This window comes from Neltuma alba, unplaced genomic scaffold (assembly GCF_004799145.2).
Source record: "Neltuma alba isolate B1F8T4 unplaced genomic scaffold, ASM479914v2 tig00005158_pilon, whole genome shotgun sequence".
Lineage (NCBI taxonomy): Eukaryota > Viridiplantae > Streptophyta > Magnoliopsida > Fabales > Fabaceae > Neltuma > Neltuma alba.
In genome coordinates, this window is record NW_021634001.1 from 77,766 (window position 1) to 97,532 (window position 19,767).

The window sequence follows — 19,767 nt, forward strand, 5'->3', positions numbered from 1 at the left end:
ATCACATTGCAAATTAGCTAGTTCTTGTCCAACCAACTCAGTTTAACCAAAAATTTCAAATTTGAATACCAATACAGAGCAGGTACCAACAGGATGAGATTATAAGTGGGATTGAATTTATGATCTTTTAATTTGACGGATGCATCAATGTCACAAGTTAGAAGGCTTTTGACAGATAATCTAATTCCAAATATATACATCTATATATAGATAAAATCACATTGTACGTAATAAAGCCACATTTATAGCATCTGTGATAGAATTTGGAGTTCAAACAAATTTATTACTGTTAAGGAAAAAGTCTTGTGTACTTGCTTGCCTTTATTGTACGTAATAAGCCACATTCAGTAACACAGATCCACAGTCAACAGCTATATGGATTTATAGCATCTGCACGTCGCTCTTAGCTTTGTCCCTAATCATTGAATTATTAATGTTTGGTTTGTTTATTGGATCCTCCCCAAGTGCTTTCAAGATCAAGCAAGATTGGCTCTCCTATCATCTGATTCCCATGTGGACTGCCCATTCACTTGGCATATAATATTAGTTAGTGAGCCACCATGCTGTCTTCACCTTGCTATATATCCATCCTCCTTCACATACACAACATTGATATTTGAAGCCTTCTTTTTTGGCTGAAGGTGGTTCATTGTTGATCCATATATATCTGTTCAGACTTGAGAAAGTGCATTGTTTCAAGAAAAAATTAGTATGCAAGTTTCCATAATTTTATCTTATTTTTAATTAAGTTCTTATAAATATTTTTCTTCTTCTTATTGGCTTGTTATAGCTTAAGGATTAATACCATTAATAGTCCTTACAATTTGTTCAAATTTTGGTTTTGGTTTTTATAATTTCAAATCATGGTTTTTAGTTCCTATAATTTCATGAGAATTTGATCTGAGTCTAACATAACACCGTTAATTATAATAACCAAAACCAAATCCCGTAAAATGTACAGGGATCAAAATCAAAATTTTTTAGAAGTACGGGACCAAACAAGTTTTGATTTTGCCTTATGCTTTTAATGAGTTGTGATTTTGGTTGTTATACTTAACCATGTTAAGACCATGCCCTTATCAAACTATAGGGACTAAAAACGGTAATTTGAAAATACAGGGATCAAAACCAAAATTTAATCAAACTATAAGAGCCCACAATGGTATTAACCCTTTCTATATTGATCCCCATACTCATAATTTATTAACTTACAAGAGAAATGATGTTAATGGCTGATGATATGGCCTTTGCTTAATATATCTGGATTAATTTTGTCACATAAATATAAATAGAAGAGAAAAGACAATTATATGCATAATAATTTATTTTTATATTGATAGTAAATAAATTTTATTTTATCATTTTATTTACAGGAAAAACCTCTTTTTTTATTTTATATTTTGTGGCAACTTACTTATCTGACATAAAACTAGGCACGGCTTATATAAAATTCAAGTTTACCTTAGTCAAAAATAAGAAGGTATACCGGTCTCAGATTCCTATGCTTGAATAAGCAAAAAGGGGAGAACTAGTCCAATAATTATTTCTAAGAAGAAACTACTATTTATTTAGTTAACTAGTGATTAATTAATTCAATTATTAGGCAAGTACTCTATTTGACTATTCTAATGTTATTGGATTCTATCGTAAGTCAGATCATCATGAGGGGCTTATTTTCTAATACTTCACAAATTCCCAAGGTAAATGAACGAAACTTAGCTTTTGCAGCACTCCCTTCTAACTTGCTCCTTACTTCTTCATTTGTTATTGCAAATTGTTTATATGCCACTCAAGCAATCTAACAGGGTTACCAATCCTAGATTTTGGAATATATATATATATATATGAACTTTAAAATAAATTGGGAGTTGAGTCCAGTTAAAAGAAGTATAATCCCTCATAATACGACAAATCAAGGTTTGAATCGAATTTCTATTAGAAGTACTCATATTAAGTGTCTAACAACAAGCCTCCAATAAAAAAAAATACCCATGTGCTTCGTAAAAAAAGTAAGTTGAGTTATTTATGCTTCAAGAATGATGTAACCTTTGATATATGATATATGTATTCACATTAATCATTTTAACGCCCATATATTTCTTTTAAAAAAATCATGTTGCTCATTTCATTAAAATATAAAAGTTATAATAAGTTATATTATGACTAGTTATAAATGATGCAACTTATATTTTTAAATAGAACCGACAATTTCTATTTGTTTTTTAGTCTATAGTCATTTGACTCTCACATTTGATCCTATCGCATATTGTACTTTAACTTGATGTTATTAATCAATGCATAAAAACAATTTTATTCTTTAATATAAAGTGAGAGAGATCGAATCTAATTAACAAAATAAGAAAATCTATCATAAACAAAACTCATCTGGATGGTCCCATCACACAAGAAGTGCACATGATCTATAGTTGTAATTAGAAAGGAAGGATAATGTACTTCATATTGAAAGTCAAACTCAATGTGGAACAAATAATCAAAAGGCAAAGATGAGCGGGATTCTTTTATTTAGATTAATTTAGTACAATTTATTTATCCCTATCTTTAATTCTAGGATTATTTAAAATTTTATTATTTTAAATAATTATATTTAAGGTTTTAGCATCATAATTATAATTTCCAATACAAATAATTAAGAAGTATGTAAAAAAACTAGTATATATTTATTACAAATAACTAAATTAACTATTTTTTAATTTTTGTAAATTAATTATGCAATAATTAATCCACGGCTCCTTATAGTTTCAACCAATTTTGAATCAGGTCCTTATAGTTTTTTTTCTTTTTATCAGGTCCTTAAACTTTCACCTATTTTTAATTAGGTCCTTGCATTTATTTTTCTTTTTATCAAGTCCTTATAAGTTCACCTTAGTTTTAATTAAATCCCTGAATTTTTTATTTTTTATTTTATAAATTCTAATAGTACTATTCTATAAACATAAAATAGTATATATTATTTAATATTAGTTTATAAACAATAATATTCTAAAGATATTGAAACTATAAAGACTTGCAGATTAATTAACCCATTAATTATCTATCTTCTACGTTTCAGATGAGGGAACATTAATTTATCTATTATGCATACACTCTGCCTTCACATTCTTCCTTTGTTACTCTTGAATGGAAGCAAATCTTTATGGACCCCCTCCCTCTTATATCAATCCCCACAAATTATTTATTTTTGGCATTTAGAAATAAGCAAGCTTAATCATTATGAGCCATTATTACGTGACGGTCCCACATGTGTATTGAGAGAGATTGACTTTCAGAAATAGGAAATTTGGTTGGTAGGAGAGCAACAGTGTATAAAATAAAAATATACAAGCAAATACTTGTCGAAATATAAAATATTAATATATATAATTAATCATGTAAGTATTAATTATAATCTATCTGCATTTTAATTATTGTGTTCACATTTCCAAAGTATCAAATATCAAATGCCATGCATGTATTATTTACCTGGGAAAGATAATCACATGTGCAAACATTAATGAGTATCATGTGCAGGTCACGTGATACTCACTGTGCTCTGGTGATCAACTTGACATGTAATATATTCGGTTGCTGCTGCGTACAGATAACTGAAGCATCCATGCTTTGTTTTATGTATATTATTACTGCATTATTATGAAGAATATAATGAGCAGTACAAAGGAGCAATTTATGGTTGTTGCGAAGATGAAGAGTAAGAGAGGGAAAAGTGAGTTGGGCAAACACACACTATACAGAAGGGGGATAAGTGTCTAAATGTCAAATAACAAAACTACATCTATTCAAATGAAAATAGAATTATCCATAGTTTACTTAATGTAAAATGGATATTATGGGACAATGACCTTGTAATTTTTGGTAACATGAAAACTCTCTTAAAAGTAAGAGGTCACGAGTTTGGTCACGCTTGTAATCTCAAGTTGTTAGTGCCTGTTCTTTTAATTTTTTTAAAAAAGTAATCTTGTGGAGGTGTATTCTTTACTATCTAGTTCAATATTAGGGGAATTTGTAAGGTTTATTGATGTGACTTGTTCATATTGGAGTGTGCTTTTATTTCAAAAGTATCTTCAGGAAATCTGAGCACTTCAAAAAAATTGTGAAGCAATGTAGCACATAATCTTTTTAAAATGTTATAGTGTGGCCTCCTCTGTCGCAGTCAACGTTAGGCAAAAACAACCCACTGAAATTGTTGGCTGACTTGATATTGACAGTTAAGAAATGCCAACATTGCATCTGTTTTGAAAAAATATGTAATAAATAAGTGTTGATTAACTTGAGTAGATTAATAATTGGAGGTAGTAGTTTTCTTTCAAGATATCCATGGCTTTTTCAAAAATGGTTTTATAGTGAAAATACATTTTCACCCTTCTTTTGCTCTGACGCGGATGTGTTAGTGAAGATTAGTTTCTAATCTACTAGTCGTGGGAATATACTTTTTCTTTGTTAGCTTTTCTCATTTCTTCTTAGAATCAATGGGACTCGACAAAATTGTAACCCTTTTTTTTTTGTATATGTAACTTTATTCTAATTTCATTACAAATTGATAAGATGTAGGTGGTAATATACTTTTCAGCACCTCCTTAACTATCAATTACAAAGTTTAGTTGTAGGATGAATAAATTGTACAGGAATCTTCTTTTCCTCCCAGGATATAAGGTTGAATTCATAAATTTCAGAATATAAACTTCTCTAAATGATAATATACCATGTGTTGCATAAAGTTTTGGAAAAATGATACTTCTCCGGTCATTAATGTAGGATCTAATTAGAAATTGGTCTTATATATAAAATTTATTTCACAAGTTTATCACTTTTTCTTTCCAAATTAACCCTATTAATATTCTTCCTAACAATTAAGTATGAGAGAGAGAAAGAATTAAAAAAAAATACTTAGAGTGTGTTAGAAAAAAACATATCATATTAATTAATTTAACTAACATCATTAATATACTCAAATTAGTTAATTACATCTTATATTAAGAACTGAATAAGTACTGTTTTTGATGTGAACAAAATGACTTCGTGTAAATTCTAAAATTTATATTAGTAGTGATAAGAAATTGACATTGACACTTACTCATCAAACTCCGGGTACTGACCCACTGAAGCAATGAGTAAACTTTTGTAACTAATCCATTCGAATTTATCAGAATCCTCACCCAAAAAGTGCAAGGATCTAATGGAGCCTCTTCCTTTTCCGGCTATAAAAAAAATTTGATATATGTACATAAATATGCCGCTGATAACCATCCTTCACGCATATATTTGTCAGTTTCAGCTATCACATTGATGGCTATCTCTCACCACCCAATCTGTTCATTGATGAGCAAGCATCAGTCATGAGCAGCAGCAAAAAAGTTTCATTGCAGCGTGCAGCAAGTCAAAAAGGTGATGGAAAGGGAATTCCAGAAGGACATCATCTTCACTCCAGGGAGGGAATTTTTCCCCCTTACTCTGGTGCTGATGGAACTGATTTCACTGAAATATAAACTTAAATTCATGAGTATAAATGTGATCAGGAAGAACAACAAATCATGCATCTCACACCAAAACAGTATCTTCGTGGGAGGGCATTAAACAGAAATTGGGGGAAAAAGCAGGAGGATATAGAAAAGAAAATAGATACCCAACATGCCTCAAACTTGGGATTAAAGTAAAGAAAAATCATACATGTTCGAGTGGCGACACATGAAGAAAGTTATCAACACATCAACTAGATAGCAAAGCCAATAAATTTTACCAGTTCTTCTCTTGCTTGGTTTCGCACTCCCCTGAGGAGCAGTCGAAGGGATATGCCTTTTTGCAGAGGTCTTTGAAGTCTCGGCCTTCTTAGAAGTTATCAAAGATGTGCAAAGAATGGCATTGACAGCTTCACGCTGTTGTTTCCTTTTTGAAATATCAGAAACTCTATTTTGAATGGGAGCTCTGCCTTCATCTTCTGTGTCTCTCTTTTTAGTACAATCTTCCTTTGACGGAGCAGAAACTTCTTCAGGGGAACTGTTTTTGTCCCCTCCAGATGATACACTTCGTCTTACTGATGGTGCAAGTGGTGATATTTTATGTCCACCAGCAGTTGTCTCTCTTTTACCATAATGCCTCTTTCCCAAAATGGCCTTTCCCGCGTCATGCATTATTTTGTCTTTGCCTTTCCTTCCACTGTCACCAACTGACTCATCTAATGGAGGCGTACCATCACAAGTAGTTTTGCAGCCATAATTTGCAACTAGACGTGAAGTGTCCTTCACAATGGAAACAGGTTCACCTTTCTTATCTTTTTTCTTACCCTGAGCATCTTTTCCAGAACCTAAGGAGCCAGTCTCAGATCCATTACTTATATTCCCTACTTGAGTAGCAATACCTTTCTTCTTCCCCACAGAGGCATCCTTCTCATTGACCGAATTTTTGGCGATACTTTGGTTAGCACTTTTAACCCTCTCATGTTTCGGCGGAACTGCAGGGTTAGCAGAATTTTCTGCACTATCATTGTTGAAAGCTGTCTTAAACAGTTTATGATATGGCATTTTAGCTGATATTATCAAGTTTCTTTCTTTAGCATCCTTCACAAGAGCAGCCCAGTTAGAGTTTGTCTGCAATGTCCTTGCATTCCCCAATATCCAAAGTGATACTTTGGCCCTTGTTAAGGCAACATTCATCCGTCTTACATCAGCAACGAATCCGATAGAGCTTGATTTGATCCCAGATCCAGCTGAGTTTGAACGTGCTGCTCTTACAGTAGAGAGTAACAGTATATCCACTTCTCGACCTTGAAAACCATCCACAGTGTTAAATTCAATGTTGGCAATGTTCGAAGATCCAAACACATTAGAAAATCGAGATCGCAGGAGTGAAAGTTGGTACTTGTATGGCGTAATAACACCCATTCTTCTACCAATAAATTCAGCTGGGTACCTTCAAAAGGCATTCAAGGGTCTTGTAAATAATCACCAAAATTTAAACAAACAAAAAAGAGGTTAAAATTGTCTATTTGGTACCTTTTCCTGAAAAACCTCAACAATTCAACAGCTGCATCAGCCTCGTGCTGGTTGTAAAGAGATAGCACACCGGAATTTTTTCCGTGAAGCTCCTGACCGTCGATGATATCATAAAATACATAAGGTCCAAGACGCCTGGTCTGATGAAACGATGCTGACTTACTAGGCATGTCACAGCCATTTAGCAACTTGCTCTCGTAGAAGTGCAGTGAAGGAAACTTGCATATCTCCGGGTGCATTCTATACTGTTATTGTAAAATAAAATCACAAATGAAGGATTTCAATTTTCAGTCTCAGGATAGAAAGATACGGGCTGGAGGAGGGGTAAAAACTCTTGCCCAAGCCAAAAGTAGTAGAAACAGGTAAGATCATATATATGCCGGTAAGAGCTATAAAAACATTCATGATTCTGAGGCATTTACTTCAAGTTTTTAGTTGGTATGGCTCTTTGATGTGTTATCAAAGAATGGTTAACCAAAATTTCAAACCTTAAAAGTCATAATGTTGACAGAATTCAGTCTTAGTCAAGAAGACATTTGGTTTATTGATCGGAAAAGGATTCTATTTTAACCACATAAAAAAACAAGATTAAAAATATTCATTATCCTCCTGTTATCACACACTAATATATTATGCATTCAGTCCTAAATATAGGGAAACTTCTACAAGCCCTACTTGGTCTAAGATATCAGGAACAGTGTAGTGTTTACATTTTTTTCCAATGCTCCTCCCCCATTTATTGCTGGTCTGAACTCAATTTTAATTGCATTGTCTTATTGGCGAGGTTCAAAAAATACAGAACCGAACTGGCCAATTCAAACCTGGAACCAGTGAATCAGTCACTAGTCCGGTTTGGTTCTTCACCTGAACTGGAGGAAAACTGAACCAGTGTGAATCAGTCCAAACCCAAATAACCCGCTAGGTTGGGTGGGTTACTGGGTTTATCAGACTGTGAGAAACTTTGATCCCTGAGGACGAAAGAATTGCTTGTTTTTAAAAAAAAAAAACGACAAAAAGAAAATCATGATTAATTCTAGGGCTGTTCAAAAAATACCCAGTCCAGGTAAACCCCATCCAACCTGAAGGAACCTGGTATAGTCCAGCCTGGGAAAAAATAACCCGAAGAAAAAATGAATTATACCAAACCAGGTTGATTATCGGGTCATACCAGGTTCCAAACTGACCCTTCAGACCAAATAATCTAGTCTGACTCAGTGTATAGATTTAATTTTTATTAAGAAAATTCAATTCCCCTACCAGTAAAAACACCCTATTTGTTCAACTCTTCCTTATCAGGTCTCCGCCTCCTAGACCTTCTGCTCAGCTCTTCTTGTTTTTTTTTTTTTCCTTTCGTGGTCATATCCTCTTCAGGTCGTCTTCTTCTTCAATGTCATGTCGTGACGTTGCCCATTTGACCATTCATATCTTCAAAACCCCTAAGCAGCCCCTTCAAGTTCAACCCTCCTCAATCGCCATTCTACAGTTTCCACCCTTCCTCTCCTATCTTCTTAGTCTATGACACTAAGTATATTGGCTTGGGTTTCTTAGATCTTGGCTTTTTCTTCGACTTCATCTTAGATCTCAAATAAATCTCAGCGTAATGGAAGAGAGGAGATGTAGTTGCACCTTTGGAAAAATCAAACCTTGCTTCCTACATCTAGCTGGAAGGATGAAGAAGAGAGAGGATATGGGTTCACCATTTTCCGTATTCATCTAGCCACAATGAAAGATGAGGGTGTGTGTTAATGATGTGGCACAGATAGGTTTTCAGTTTGGGCTAGGCTATTGAACTTTTTAAAATTTTTGCTTTGTTATATTTTTAAACCCGGTCTGGTCTAGATAAGGACCGAGTTTTTGGGTCAGACCAGACCATGGACTAGCTTTTTAAACCCAGTGTTATTTTAAACCAAACATCAGGTTGGGGTGGAACCTGGGCCAACCCAATCTTTGTGCACGCCTAATTAATTCTGAGCCAGCCTGTCATTTTGCTTCAAGAATCAAGATTCAACTCTTCTCTTCTTGCTTGTGCCAAAGTGCTCTCACATTGAACTAGACATTAGCAACCTTGCTAAGCTCCGATCTTCACTTCAATCCTGACTCTGTCACCATCGTTCTCCTCTAGTAAGCTCACTTTGTCACCATCGTTCTCCTCTAACAAGCCCGTGCTAGGCCTCACTGAATCTTGCATAAGAAAAAAAGGGAAGAGAAAGAGGACGCATGGAGGAAGAGTTCCGAGTAGAAAGAAAGAAAGTAAAAGAAATGATGAAAAAAAACCCCAAAAGATTTGAATGTTGAAGTGAAGACGAAAGAAATGTGCAGCTGCACACCAGGAAAAAGAGGAGGAAATCCATCAGTTGTCTTTCATGTTGAAAAGAGAAAGTTGGAAGAATTTAGAATCAATGTGAAGGGAGAATAAAAAGGAAGAGAGAAGGAGAGAGAATTAAGGGGAAAAAAACAGAAAAGATAGAAAGGGAAAAAAATTCATATACATATACATAAACATTTTCTCACTGGAAATATTATTTTTTATAATTAAAATTTGAATATTTTTACACATTTTTTTTTTTGGGGTAAAATATGGGGCAACACGCCCATCACTACTCCTTTATTATTCTAGGGAACAAGGTCCCTTTAAAATCATTGTACAAGATCAATTCAATCTCAGGAGGCGGTTGATCAAAAACATTCATCACCTCTGTCAATCCTAGAATATGATTAGCAAGAAAATCTGCACACCTATTCATCTCTCTGTAAACATGTACAAATCTAATAACAAAAATCCTCATCAATCTGTTAATTGAATTAACAAGTGAAGATATAGACACCTCTCCATTCGTAAGTATTACCAGTCTGACTCCAAGTTAACCTCGGTCTGACCTGCTAACCCTTAAACCACTTGCTTGACCAGTTCAATGATCGGTCTGGTTTTTTGAACCTTGGTTATTGGCTTGTTCTTTATTCTAAGTTGGCATTTAATTCGGGTAATTTTTTGCATTGAAGAGCAAAACTGGAAAAATCAACATTTTTTGCAACACTAAGGATATAAACCACCATTCATTACGAAGTGTGAAATAGTTACCTTTGCCCTATATTTAGAATTAGAGAAAGTACATATCACAGTGCAACCTAGTTTCATATGCTTACCAAAGCAATCTCCATGATTATAGAGTAAAACAGCAACAAAAACTTGGTAATGTTGCGCCTTACGTACCTGTTCATTAAGCATAATAACAGTATGGCCAGCCCTCTGTAGACGTTCAAACATGCTGCATTCATAAAGAAACTTACTTGCGACATTGGAGAGGACTGTTGCAGGAAGCTGCTTTGGGTCACCAACCTTAAGTAAATTACAAAAGTCAGTTCCACTTCTCAACCCATACCAGAAATTTCAAAACTTGAGTTAGAATTTTTACCATGATACATTTGGTTCCACTTGATTTTAAGAGCTGAAGAGGTATCAAAGTAGCAGGCTCCAATGCCTGTAAGAACAAGAATAATAGATCAAAAGATGAAACAGGAAATCAGAGGATTGCTGGTAAATTAATTACTTCAAAATTTTGAGAACAGAAATATAATTACTTGGGCAGCTTCATCAACTACAACTGCATCAAAAAGTGTATTCTCAGACGGACCCCCAAACTTGGAGCTTAACATTGTCTCAGAGCAAACTCCATAGAGGTCCCCACCACAGCCACTTAAGGTAGTTACCACTATTTCAGCTTCCCTGAGTATAGATTTTCGCAGCTTATTCCTAAGTGCCTTGATTTCTTCATTGGCTTTCCTCTCCTCAGCCTGAACATTATTAAGATCCTTGTATATTTGTTTTTTCTGTTCATATAGTTTCCGTAGCTGCATCTCAATTTCTGTGTCAGACATTTCCTTCTCATCTCCCTTGCAAGAGTCATCATGCAGAAGATTCTTTTGCTTAGAATTTCCATCCCTTGAGCTTGCACGTTTTGCTTCATAAAACCTAATAGAATCAACTAATTTCTCTAAACTGGAACGCAAAGCCCCAGAAGAATCTACTCTCAAATCATCCTTCCCATCCCTTGAATGCATCCTCTCTTCTGCCACACGTTGATCAACAAGTGTATCAATAAAAAATGGCAGTGAATCTGGATGGACTGTTTTTACGTTTCCAACCCTTACAAGATAAGGCTTGTACATTTTCCCATTACTGCCATAAAGACCTTGGCTAGAAATTCGTGAGACCAACTCATCCACGGCAGCATTAGATTGAGCACATATAAGCACTCTTCGTCTAACACAATTTCCTGCATACTTTGATGCGGTTTGAACATCATCACTCAACTGTCTGGCCAAGGCTGCATCTTGCCATGCCCTCGCAATTGCAACACCCTGGCTAACTTTTGGTCTCGTACTGGAACTCAAGTTTTCATTTGAAGGATTTTGGGTGCAACTCATCTCTGAAGGATAAGCAAGCAGGCCACTGACAATTGCAACAATGATCCGTGTCTTCCCAGTGCCTATATACAACATTTGCATACATGAACAAGATAGATGTTAAAATCCATTAATTCTAAAGCTATCAGGGAAATCAAGATACATTTGTGCAGGGCGGATCAAGTACCTGGGGGCCCCTGAATAAGTGACAATTCAAATTTTTTCTTTTCTTTAGCTGTTCCAATAGTAACACTTATAGCCTGGAGTTGACTGGCATTAAATGATGACCTAAACGTTTTCTGTAAAGGTTGGGGCAACTTACTAAGATCCACTTCCTTAAATTCATTATGATGACATGAATCATTGAGAGGATTCAAAATAAGTGGAAGTAAGGGAATGCCCTTTACAGATGACAATGCATTAAATTCACGAATTTGAGATATAATGCTCATAATCCGGCATGCATGCCATTTACTCCGTTCAGTGAGAGCCCTTCGAGCTTGATTTAATCGTGAAGAGCCATTCTGAAAATAGAACCTGATAAGGAGAATAGTTAAACTTCTTTTGTTACCTCTCTCACATCTTTCAACCTGCAAATACAAATCGACCCTTTTAGCATGATATTGGCATATCAGTAACAGTGTGCTTTGTTGCATAATCTCCAGCTGCATTGGTAGCAAAATTGCAGCAGCCACTAAAAATTGGCTTTTATAATGTTGACGAGCCAACAAAATTTTGGCTCCTCAAAAGGGAAATCATGAAAATAATGTATTAGATTCAACTTCAAGCTTTATGCAAAAATGTTGGCAGGAATTATAAGTTCTTCATATAATGAACATCATATGTATATTAACATCCTAATTCACATCATAAACAAGAAGTGACTGCCAATTAGGTGGAGATCAGAGAAAGAGCAAGTTATCTAAAGTTCAGCCCCAAAGTGAAGTCATCATATGGCACAATCTTCATCAAGTCATGCTACAAAACAAAATTAGCAATGAAATTTATCGGCAAAATAAACAAGACTCATTGCTAATTGAAAAGAACAAATTTTCATGTGTGGAAAGATTACGAACATCAAAAGATATGTCATAATAGAAACATGTATGGGTAACACCCTCCCCCCCCCCCCCCCAAAAAAAAAAAAAAAGTCACAAAAATTTATAGGCCTCTCAACTTCCTGTTGGGATAATACCAATGAATATAAATCTAAGGATACCTTTCCAACCATGTGAACATCATGTGAAGATTTTTGTGGAGGATCCTTTGTCAGTAAAACAAGGTCATTTTCTGAAAAGCTCTTTGATTCAGCAGAGTCACTGTTATCATGTATGAAACGCACAAGATGGAAGTCATCAACTCTCTCCACTGACATCACAGAAAGTTTTCCAGATATCATCCCCTCCCATGATGACATCTCCACAAAAGAATTGTGCAGCTGTGCTTTAAACTCCTCCAAAACTAAAGGTCTAAATATCTCCACGTATTGTTCAGGTGATTGAAAAACCAAAGGAACTTCCTTTAGTTTGCTTATAGCCTGGCTTTCATCTTTTCTTGCAGAAGCCAATCCGACTATAGCAAAATAATCTATTTCAAGAATAGGCTTATACCAATCATTTAATGTTGGTGGCTTGAACCTTTTTATATTATCCTCCAATCTATGCAGACGGCCAGATCTGTTTTCAAAAGGAGTTTTGAGCTGAATAACTTGTCTTCTGGAAACTGAAGTAGGCTTTGCTATATACAACTGGGTACGTCCCACAGACTTCAGTGCAGTTTCCAAAGGATCATCCCCATTATCACGAACTAAATCACTTAAAATTGGATTAGTTGACATAGTACCACTATACAAAGTCATATTGTCACAAGCTTTATTTGGTTTCACAGCATTTGAAGGTTCTTCAGATAGTGTTGTCAGATTGAGATCATTGGACTTTAAGTTTGCTTCCTTGCCACCGTGATCTACAACTTTTGAATTAACAAAGGAAGTGACCACAGGTTTATCTTGTAAATTATCAGAGTCCAATTTCTGAGAAGAAATACTAGAGACGGTGCTAGGAACCTTTCCCTGGACAGACTCTCCCCGGTCCCTGGAAGTTTTTACAGAAGAAACATTATGTTTTGCAGGGTCAGCAACTGTTATGTTTTTACCAGCATCTGAGGACAGAGACTTGCTGTGGCCGGTCTTGCCATCTGACAGAATGTTCTTATTGCTAAGAGATTTTGGTTCCCCTTCGTCATCAGAAAGTACAATGACATTTTCTCTGTTCTTTTTGCTGGTCAGCATTTGTGGGTCCCCAATTTGCACACCTGTATCCTCCAACAAGGAAGAGTGCCTATCTGAAGTGAAACATTTGCTCTTCAAAGTATTTTCAGATACTGAAGATCTGGGCTTCTCACTAGCATCAAGAAAATTATCAACACCTTCGGAAGACAGAGAAACAGATAGGCGGGACACATGTTCCATCAGTTCTTGCAATTGACAACCATCTGTATGACATTGAAAAACATAACCAAGCATATCAATAAAATAGTATTAACAGATCAGAAGAGGGGGAAAATCACACATGCTCTTACATATTTATAGGTTAACAAAAACAAAAACAAAAAAAAACAAAAAAAAAAAAGAACTCACCACTTGAAATAAGATTTTCTAGGGCAACGATTGCAGAAGGGTCAGAATTAGCACAAGACCCTTTCAATATATTCAATAAACAAGTAACTGTTCGCTTCCAGTAAACAATTACAACCTTTAGTGATGACTTTCCCCACTCCATGAGATCAGAAAGCCATCTGAAATCCAACTTATTTTGACCCAGCATAGTCATAGTCCCAAGCTTTTTGCCACAAAATGATTGGAGTCTTTGAAAAAGAACAGGTAAAATCTCAAGTATCCGAACACAAGTCATCTGAAACAGGAGGGAACAATGAAACCCAGCACAATCTGTCTGGAAATTGAAGCACGTTTTGAAAATCATTCACAAAAATCAATGCTCATTCATACATATCTGCTGGTACGTATCTGGAGTACCAATGGGTTTGATGATAGAAAAGGAACCAAGGTAAAAACTGCATAAAATCTGATAATAGTAAAAGCATAACCCAGCATGTGCACTAGGATAAAAATAGGCGGACTACATTTTACCTCCCTCAACTGAGGCCCAACAACAAATTTAGTCATGAAATTTATTTCTAAGATAACACCACCCCTAACTTTCAACTAAAATAAAAACATTAAATATTATATTGTCCAAAAAAAAATGAAAAATAAAAATATTAACCTCAATTAAAATCAATTGTAAAAAGCCACACGATCCTCTAGTGCTTCATATATGTGCATTTTCATACCCAACGTATAATGGTCATGAAAATTTTTGAAGCAGGTAAACGGCTTGCAGTGATGTTAACTAGAAGTTGACAACTTGACGTTCACGTTTTGGTCCAAATTTTAGAAACGAATTGTTTTTTTTTTTTTTTTTGAAAAAAAAGATCTTAATTAGACCTTAGATTAGGAAAGTGAAACAGTTTCCCCTTATAAAATATGAAAGGCAAAACACAGTAAATTTAAAAAAAAATTTTTAAAAAAAAAAATCAACAACAGAGAGAGATCAAGAACATACCTGACAAAGATTGTAATCAATAAATTCTTTTCCTTTACCCAGATATCTACAGATAATAGGCCAGGCCATTTCAGATAACAAGTAACTGAATTTTTCTTTAGTTTCTAAGTCAACATCTGAAACGCGTTTATCAATATCCACAGGCAGAGAATCAAAATCTGGCTGTTTCAAAAACCCGCCTTGGGAAGAAAATGTTGGCACTTTTAAGACACTCTCTGCTTTTTCTGGCAATTCTGACGCTGTTAGATCCCCTTCTTTCAGTAATTTGAATAAAAGAAACCAAAAATGATGCAGTGTTTGAAACTTCAACAGAACGGAATCCAATTGCATCTGGCATGCAAAGAAAATAATTACCAAAAATGTAGGGAAAGAGACAAATGACCACTAGAAAAGGTCAACTAACAATAATTGATTATTCCACTTTAATGCAAATTGTGTCTCTAAAATTTAAGATTCAGCTAAATTATTTGAACTTGAACTCTAGAAGAACCTAGCATTTACTAAGAGGGATAAGAAAGAGAGAAGAGAGGACAGTTGGCACTTCCACATATAATTATCAATGAAGCATTTGCTGACATGTAAGATTACCAGTTTCATAGCATGTTTCAGGCCCAAAAAAGTGGCAGACAACGACACCTTGCAAGAACAAAGAAACCTTAATCCACATGAAAGACCACGGGTGTCAGAGACTTGTTCCAAAATACACTTGCCAAACTGTCTAACACTCTGCAATAGAGAGATAAATTATCCATTATATAGACCATGTTCCACAGACAAGGCAGAAGAGAGAGAAAACAAATCCATCTTGTTGAGTTTTTCCTTAAAATAACCAAAAAATATCTCATTAACCATAAGCTCATTTACATAATCTACAAATGCTACATAGAAATGACATTACATCATTCGGATCCAAAAGCGAAAGAATTAAGCTTTCACCCATTTGTGGTTCCCAAGTCCACTGTCTTCGGAGTTCTCCTTGTACCATCTGAACTAAAAAATGTGCAGTCAACCTGAGGTTTAAATCCAGATAAATTAGTCAAGAGATTGAAAATCTGTTTTAAACTCATCAAAACATAAAACTATAAGCTGGTCAAACTTTTGATTTTAGAGGAAAACATAGTCAAGGCTTTGTTAGAAACCTGCTGAATGTTCTCATTAAAGTAGAAGACATTGTCAACACTTCCACTGAGTTTTTTGATGTGTCCCCATTTCCACCATCATCAGAACCAGTCGGAACCTTCCACTCAAAAGAAGAGGAAAGTTCTGAAATGTAAGTTGAAAGCCAAGTTCTAATTGGAAGCAGCATTTCTGCACTGCTCTCAGGGTCAACCATAGAAAAACGTGATCGTGCCCAGAAAACGGCCTTTGAAAATGATATTGGGAGGATTGAGGGATGCATATCAGCTAAAACATCAACCCATAACAATGGAATGCACATCCACTCTCTGCACTCTTGAGAAGTTACTCTGCTCTGCATGTCAAACTGACTCCAAGAACTAATATCTTTCTCTTTATCTAAAACAGTTGAGAGCCAAAGTTTATCGTTGTCATCCTTCAGCTCATATTCCATGCAATCAACATTACTTATAGGTGTGCAGTGATTCAGCACTGAAGATATTAATGCAGTAGCATCAGATACTATAATAGTCTGCATGAGGTCAAAAGCAGGCTGTCTTAGAGAGCTGTGAAGTGAGGAGTCCTTCAAGGATGACACAAGGGAAGGTCCCCTGTCCAACACAATAGAAATGATGAGATAACTACACCCATGAATCAAAGATTAGTTCAAGTAAATCAAAACAAAATCCATGCTGATCAAATTCACATATGTCAAGGGCCATTTTTTACTCAAAAACTTAAGCCTCTAAGTGAACACTAAGAATAATGTTTTGTTAAGAGTAACAGATAAGAAGCAGAAATAGTTCAAAAATAGCTCAGGTAGTTAACAACTGATCCTAAGGGGAAATCATCGGTTAAATCAACTTCATCCATAAATAGGTGCAGTAAAGACAATGATGAACCTTTTGGGTTAGCATTTAGAGCTATAAAAAGTCATTTGATGGCCAGCTACCTTTGGTACGTATGGTTACACAAGTTGATAACTCGTGACAGATCTAAAGAAGCCTCAAATGTTGATTTTGAGAAAGAAAGAAAACAAAAAAAAGCAAAAAATGAGCACGTACCACATATGTGCACACTCAAAAGGAGGAGAAGGCGGATTCATTGTGTAACCTCGATGCACAACAAGAAGTGATATCTGGAAAGACAATCTTGAAATGTATAGCAACCAAGATAAACCAAAACAACAGAATCTAAAGAAATATATATACGAACCTGGCAAGCTAATTTTCTTGTTAGAATGCTGAAGTTACAGCTCACTGACACTTGATGAAGAAGAAAATAGAGAAAATTCCTCCGCTGCTTTTCATGCTCTCCATCTTGCAAAGCTTCAAGAGACTAGACACATACATGGGCTCATTCATGTAAGCTAACAAAAGGACATTTAACAAAATAAATGAATAACTTACAAATAACATGAGATATTGTGTCAACTATAAACAACCCCACCTTCCCACCAAGAAAAAGGGAGAGGGACAAAAAAACAGAAAGAAAACAAAACAAAAGTCAATGCTCAAGCATTTTGCATACATGCCTGCAGAAAAGGCTGGAAAAGACTAAATATATCTTTGTGGATTTTCTCACTGCGAGTATGGAAACATTGACCAAGCAGAGTGTTGCGCATTACACTTGGAGACAATTTTGACCTTAACCAAAGCTTACAACCTTGAACCAAGCCCAGAGGTCAAAAGAAAATATTAGCCAAATAGAAATACAAAGTAAAATATGAAGAGAAGAAAAGCAAAAGGAATTAAAAAGAGGAAGTGCGTACCAAGCATTTCGAAGAGAAGTCTCAAGCAAGTAACAGCATGTGAAAATTCAACTGAATCACTGCTAATATGATTGAGTACAATATCAAGAAAAAAGGGATAGTGTTCCAATAACCCTTCTTCAAAAGCTGGAGAATCCATGAAGCCAAGCCTTCACAAAGTTATAAAAGTTTTATGAAAACAAAAGCAGAGATAAATTAAACGTTAAGGGAAAAAAAATCAAGTTTTATACTTCCAAAACCATAACTTCTTACAAAGATTTGAAGCCGACCCATAAAGAAGCACGATCTGGCTGTGGCTGTGGTGTTGAATATTCCATAGCTGATGGTAAAGTCTCTGCCTCTAAACAGGCAATAAACTTCTTGAGCATTGGCTGCAAAGGTTCCAAGTCTGTTGCTCTCCTACGCACAATGTAAACAACATTTGTGATTATCAAAACACAAAGAAAGGATCTAGCATGCCTTGCATTAGAGAAACAAGATTTGGAACAGCTATGAAGAAAAGGTAAGCAATGAGATTCAATCTAATCACTAATTATTAATCAAACCATATCTTACCATGTTACCACAAACACAAACATGACCTATAGCTTTTCTATTTTTTGAAGTACATCACGAGGGTTTGAGCCTTTGGCCTCTACCCACACCTTACTCTTATAACCTGAGCTAACTCCTTGGGCATGATCTCTGGTTTTAGATCTTCCTCATTTTGTTGTTAAAGGAAAAAAAACTTCTTCTAGAAAACTATCGTCACTGATAAGCATATAATTGTTGTCAGAAACACAACTTCCATTGGCATCATAAGCATTAAAAAAATCCTTGTAATTAAAAGCTCAAATCCTTTGGCGCTGACAAGGTACCTTAATCTTCCCATTGATCCTGCCAAACGATATCCAACAGAACGCACACTTCGCTTGCAAAACAGCAATGCATATACTCCCTGGAAGAGGATGAATACATCATGTAAGCAATCTAAAACATAATATCTTAGCAGAATTACATTGCAAAGGGAAAAAAATGGCTTACAGGAAATTGTTGATGCCCTGACAAAGCCAATTCATGCATATTATCGATGGCTTCAACAAACGACTCAAATTCAGTGAATAGGGGCTGATTCTCTAGAAGAATTGGGAACATCAATACCTGTATCAAACAGTGAAAGAGAAGCAAATGAAATGTTAATTTTGGACTCAAAAAGACAAATAAAAGCAACTATGACTGAAAATAAAACGGAAATTCATAACAGCAGGAAGAAAAATGTTCATCTTAGCATCAAACACAATTGAAAAATCACAGGCCACTGACATTCATCTGCATTTCAGCACTAATGTAAACAGTAATCAATTCATCAAAAGATTTTTTTTAATAAAACATGACATTTTATCTAAAAAATGGAATGGAAAAGAAAACTGGGGGGGGGGCACCGACATAACAAAGAAACATATCAGTTCCAATTTCCAAAGCTCTCCAGTCCTGTAACCTACTTAAACGGGAAAATTCATCACAAAAAATACGGGAAGGGAGGCCCAAAAAGAAGAAACAATAGCAGCGTTATCCCGGACTACCACTAAATAAGTTGGCTCATCTTTGAAAATTCAAGCATTCTAATACAACTAAATGCACCAAATAATGCAATCACTGGTAGCTTCCCAACGGTGCTCAAAATTGTGAGAAAGTGTCATCAACCCAGAGGGGCAGAAGACACATAATGCACACTAGAGGCATATTAACAAAAATTTTGCATTACTTATCCTTTCGTAAGAGACCAGAAAACCTTGAGCTTTACGAAAAGGAAAGACATAAAACTTTGAGCATTCTAACATGTCATTCTTAACACAAAATCTAAATCCTAAAT

The 19,767-nt window shown here is 35.2% G+C and overlaps 1 protein-coding gene across 1 annotated transcript; it reads right to left on the reverse strand.

The window, feature by feature from the left end:
- Positions 1-4,960: 4,960 nt before the first annotated feature.
- On the reverse strand, positions 4,961-19,055 carry LOC114746955 (helicase SEN1-like; the record flags this gene model as incomplete). The annotated part of the gene is made up of 20 exons (XM_028935231.1): positions 4,961-5,490; positions 5,753-6,921; positions 7,005-7,249; positions 10,216-10,341; positions 10,418-10,483; positions 10,584-11,491; positions 11,596-11,998; positions 12,628-13,898; positions 14,044-14,317; positions 15,029-15,358; positions 15,617-15,754; positions 15,927-16,038; positions 16,168-16,755; positions 17,209-17,282; positions 17,360-17,482; positions 17,679-17,809; positions 17,916-18,064; positions 18,168-18,404; positions 18,773-18,852; positions 18,939-19,055. Coding segments are annotated over 20 exons (6,570 nt in total), but the record flags the coding sequence as incomplete, so codon positions are not given.
- Positions 19,056-19,767: the final 712 nt, after the last annotated feature.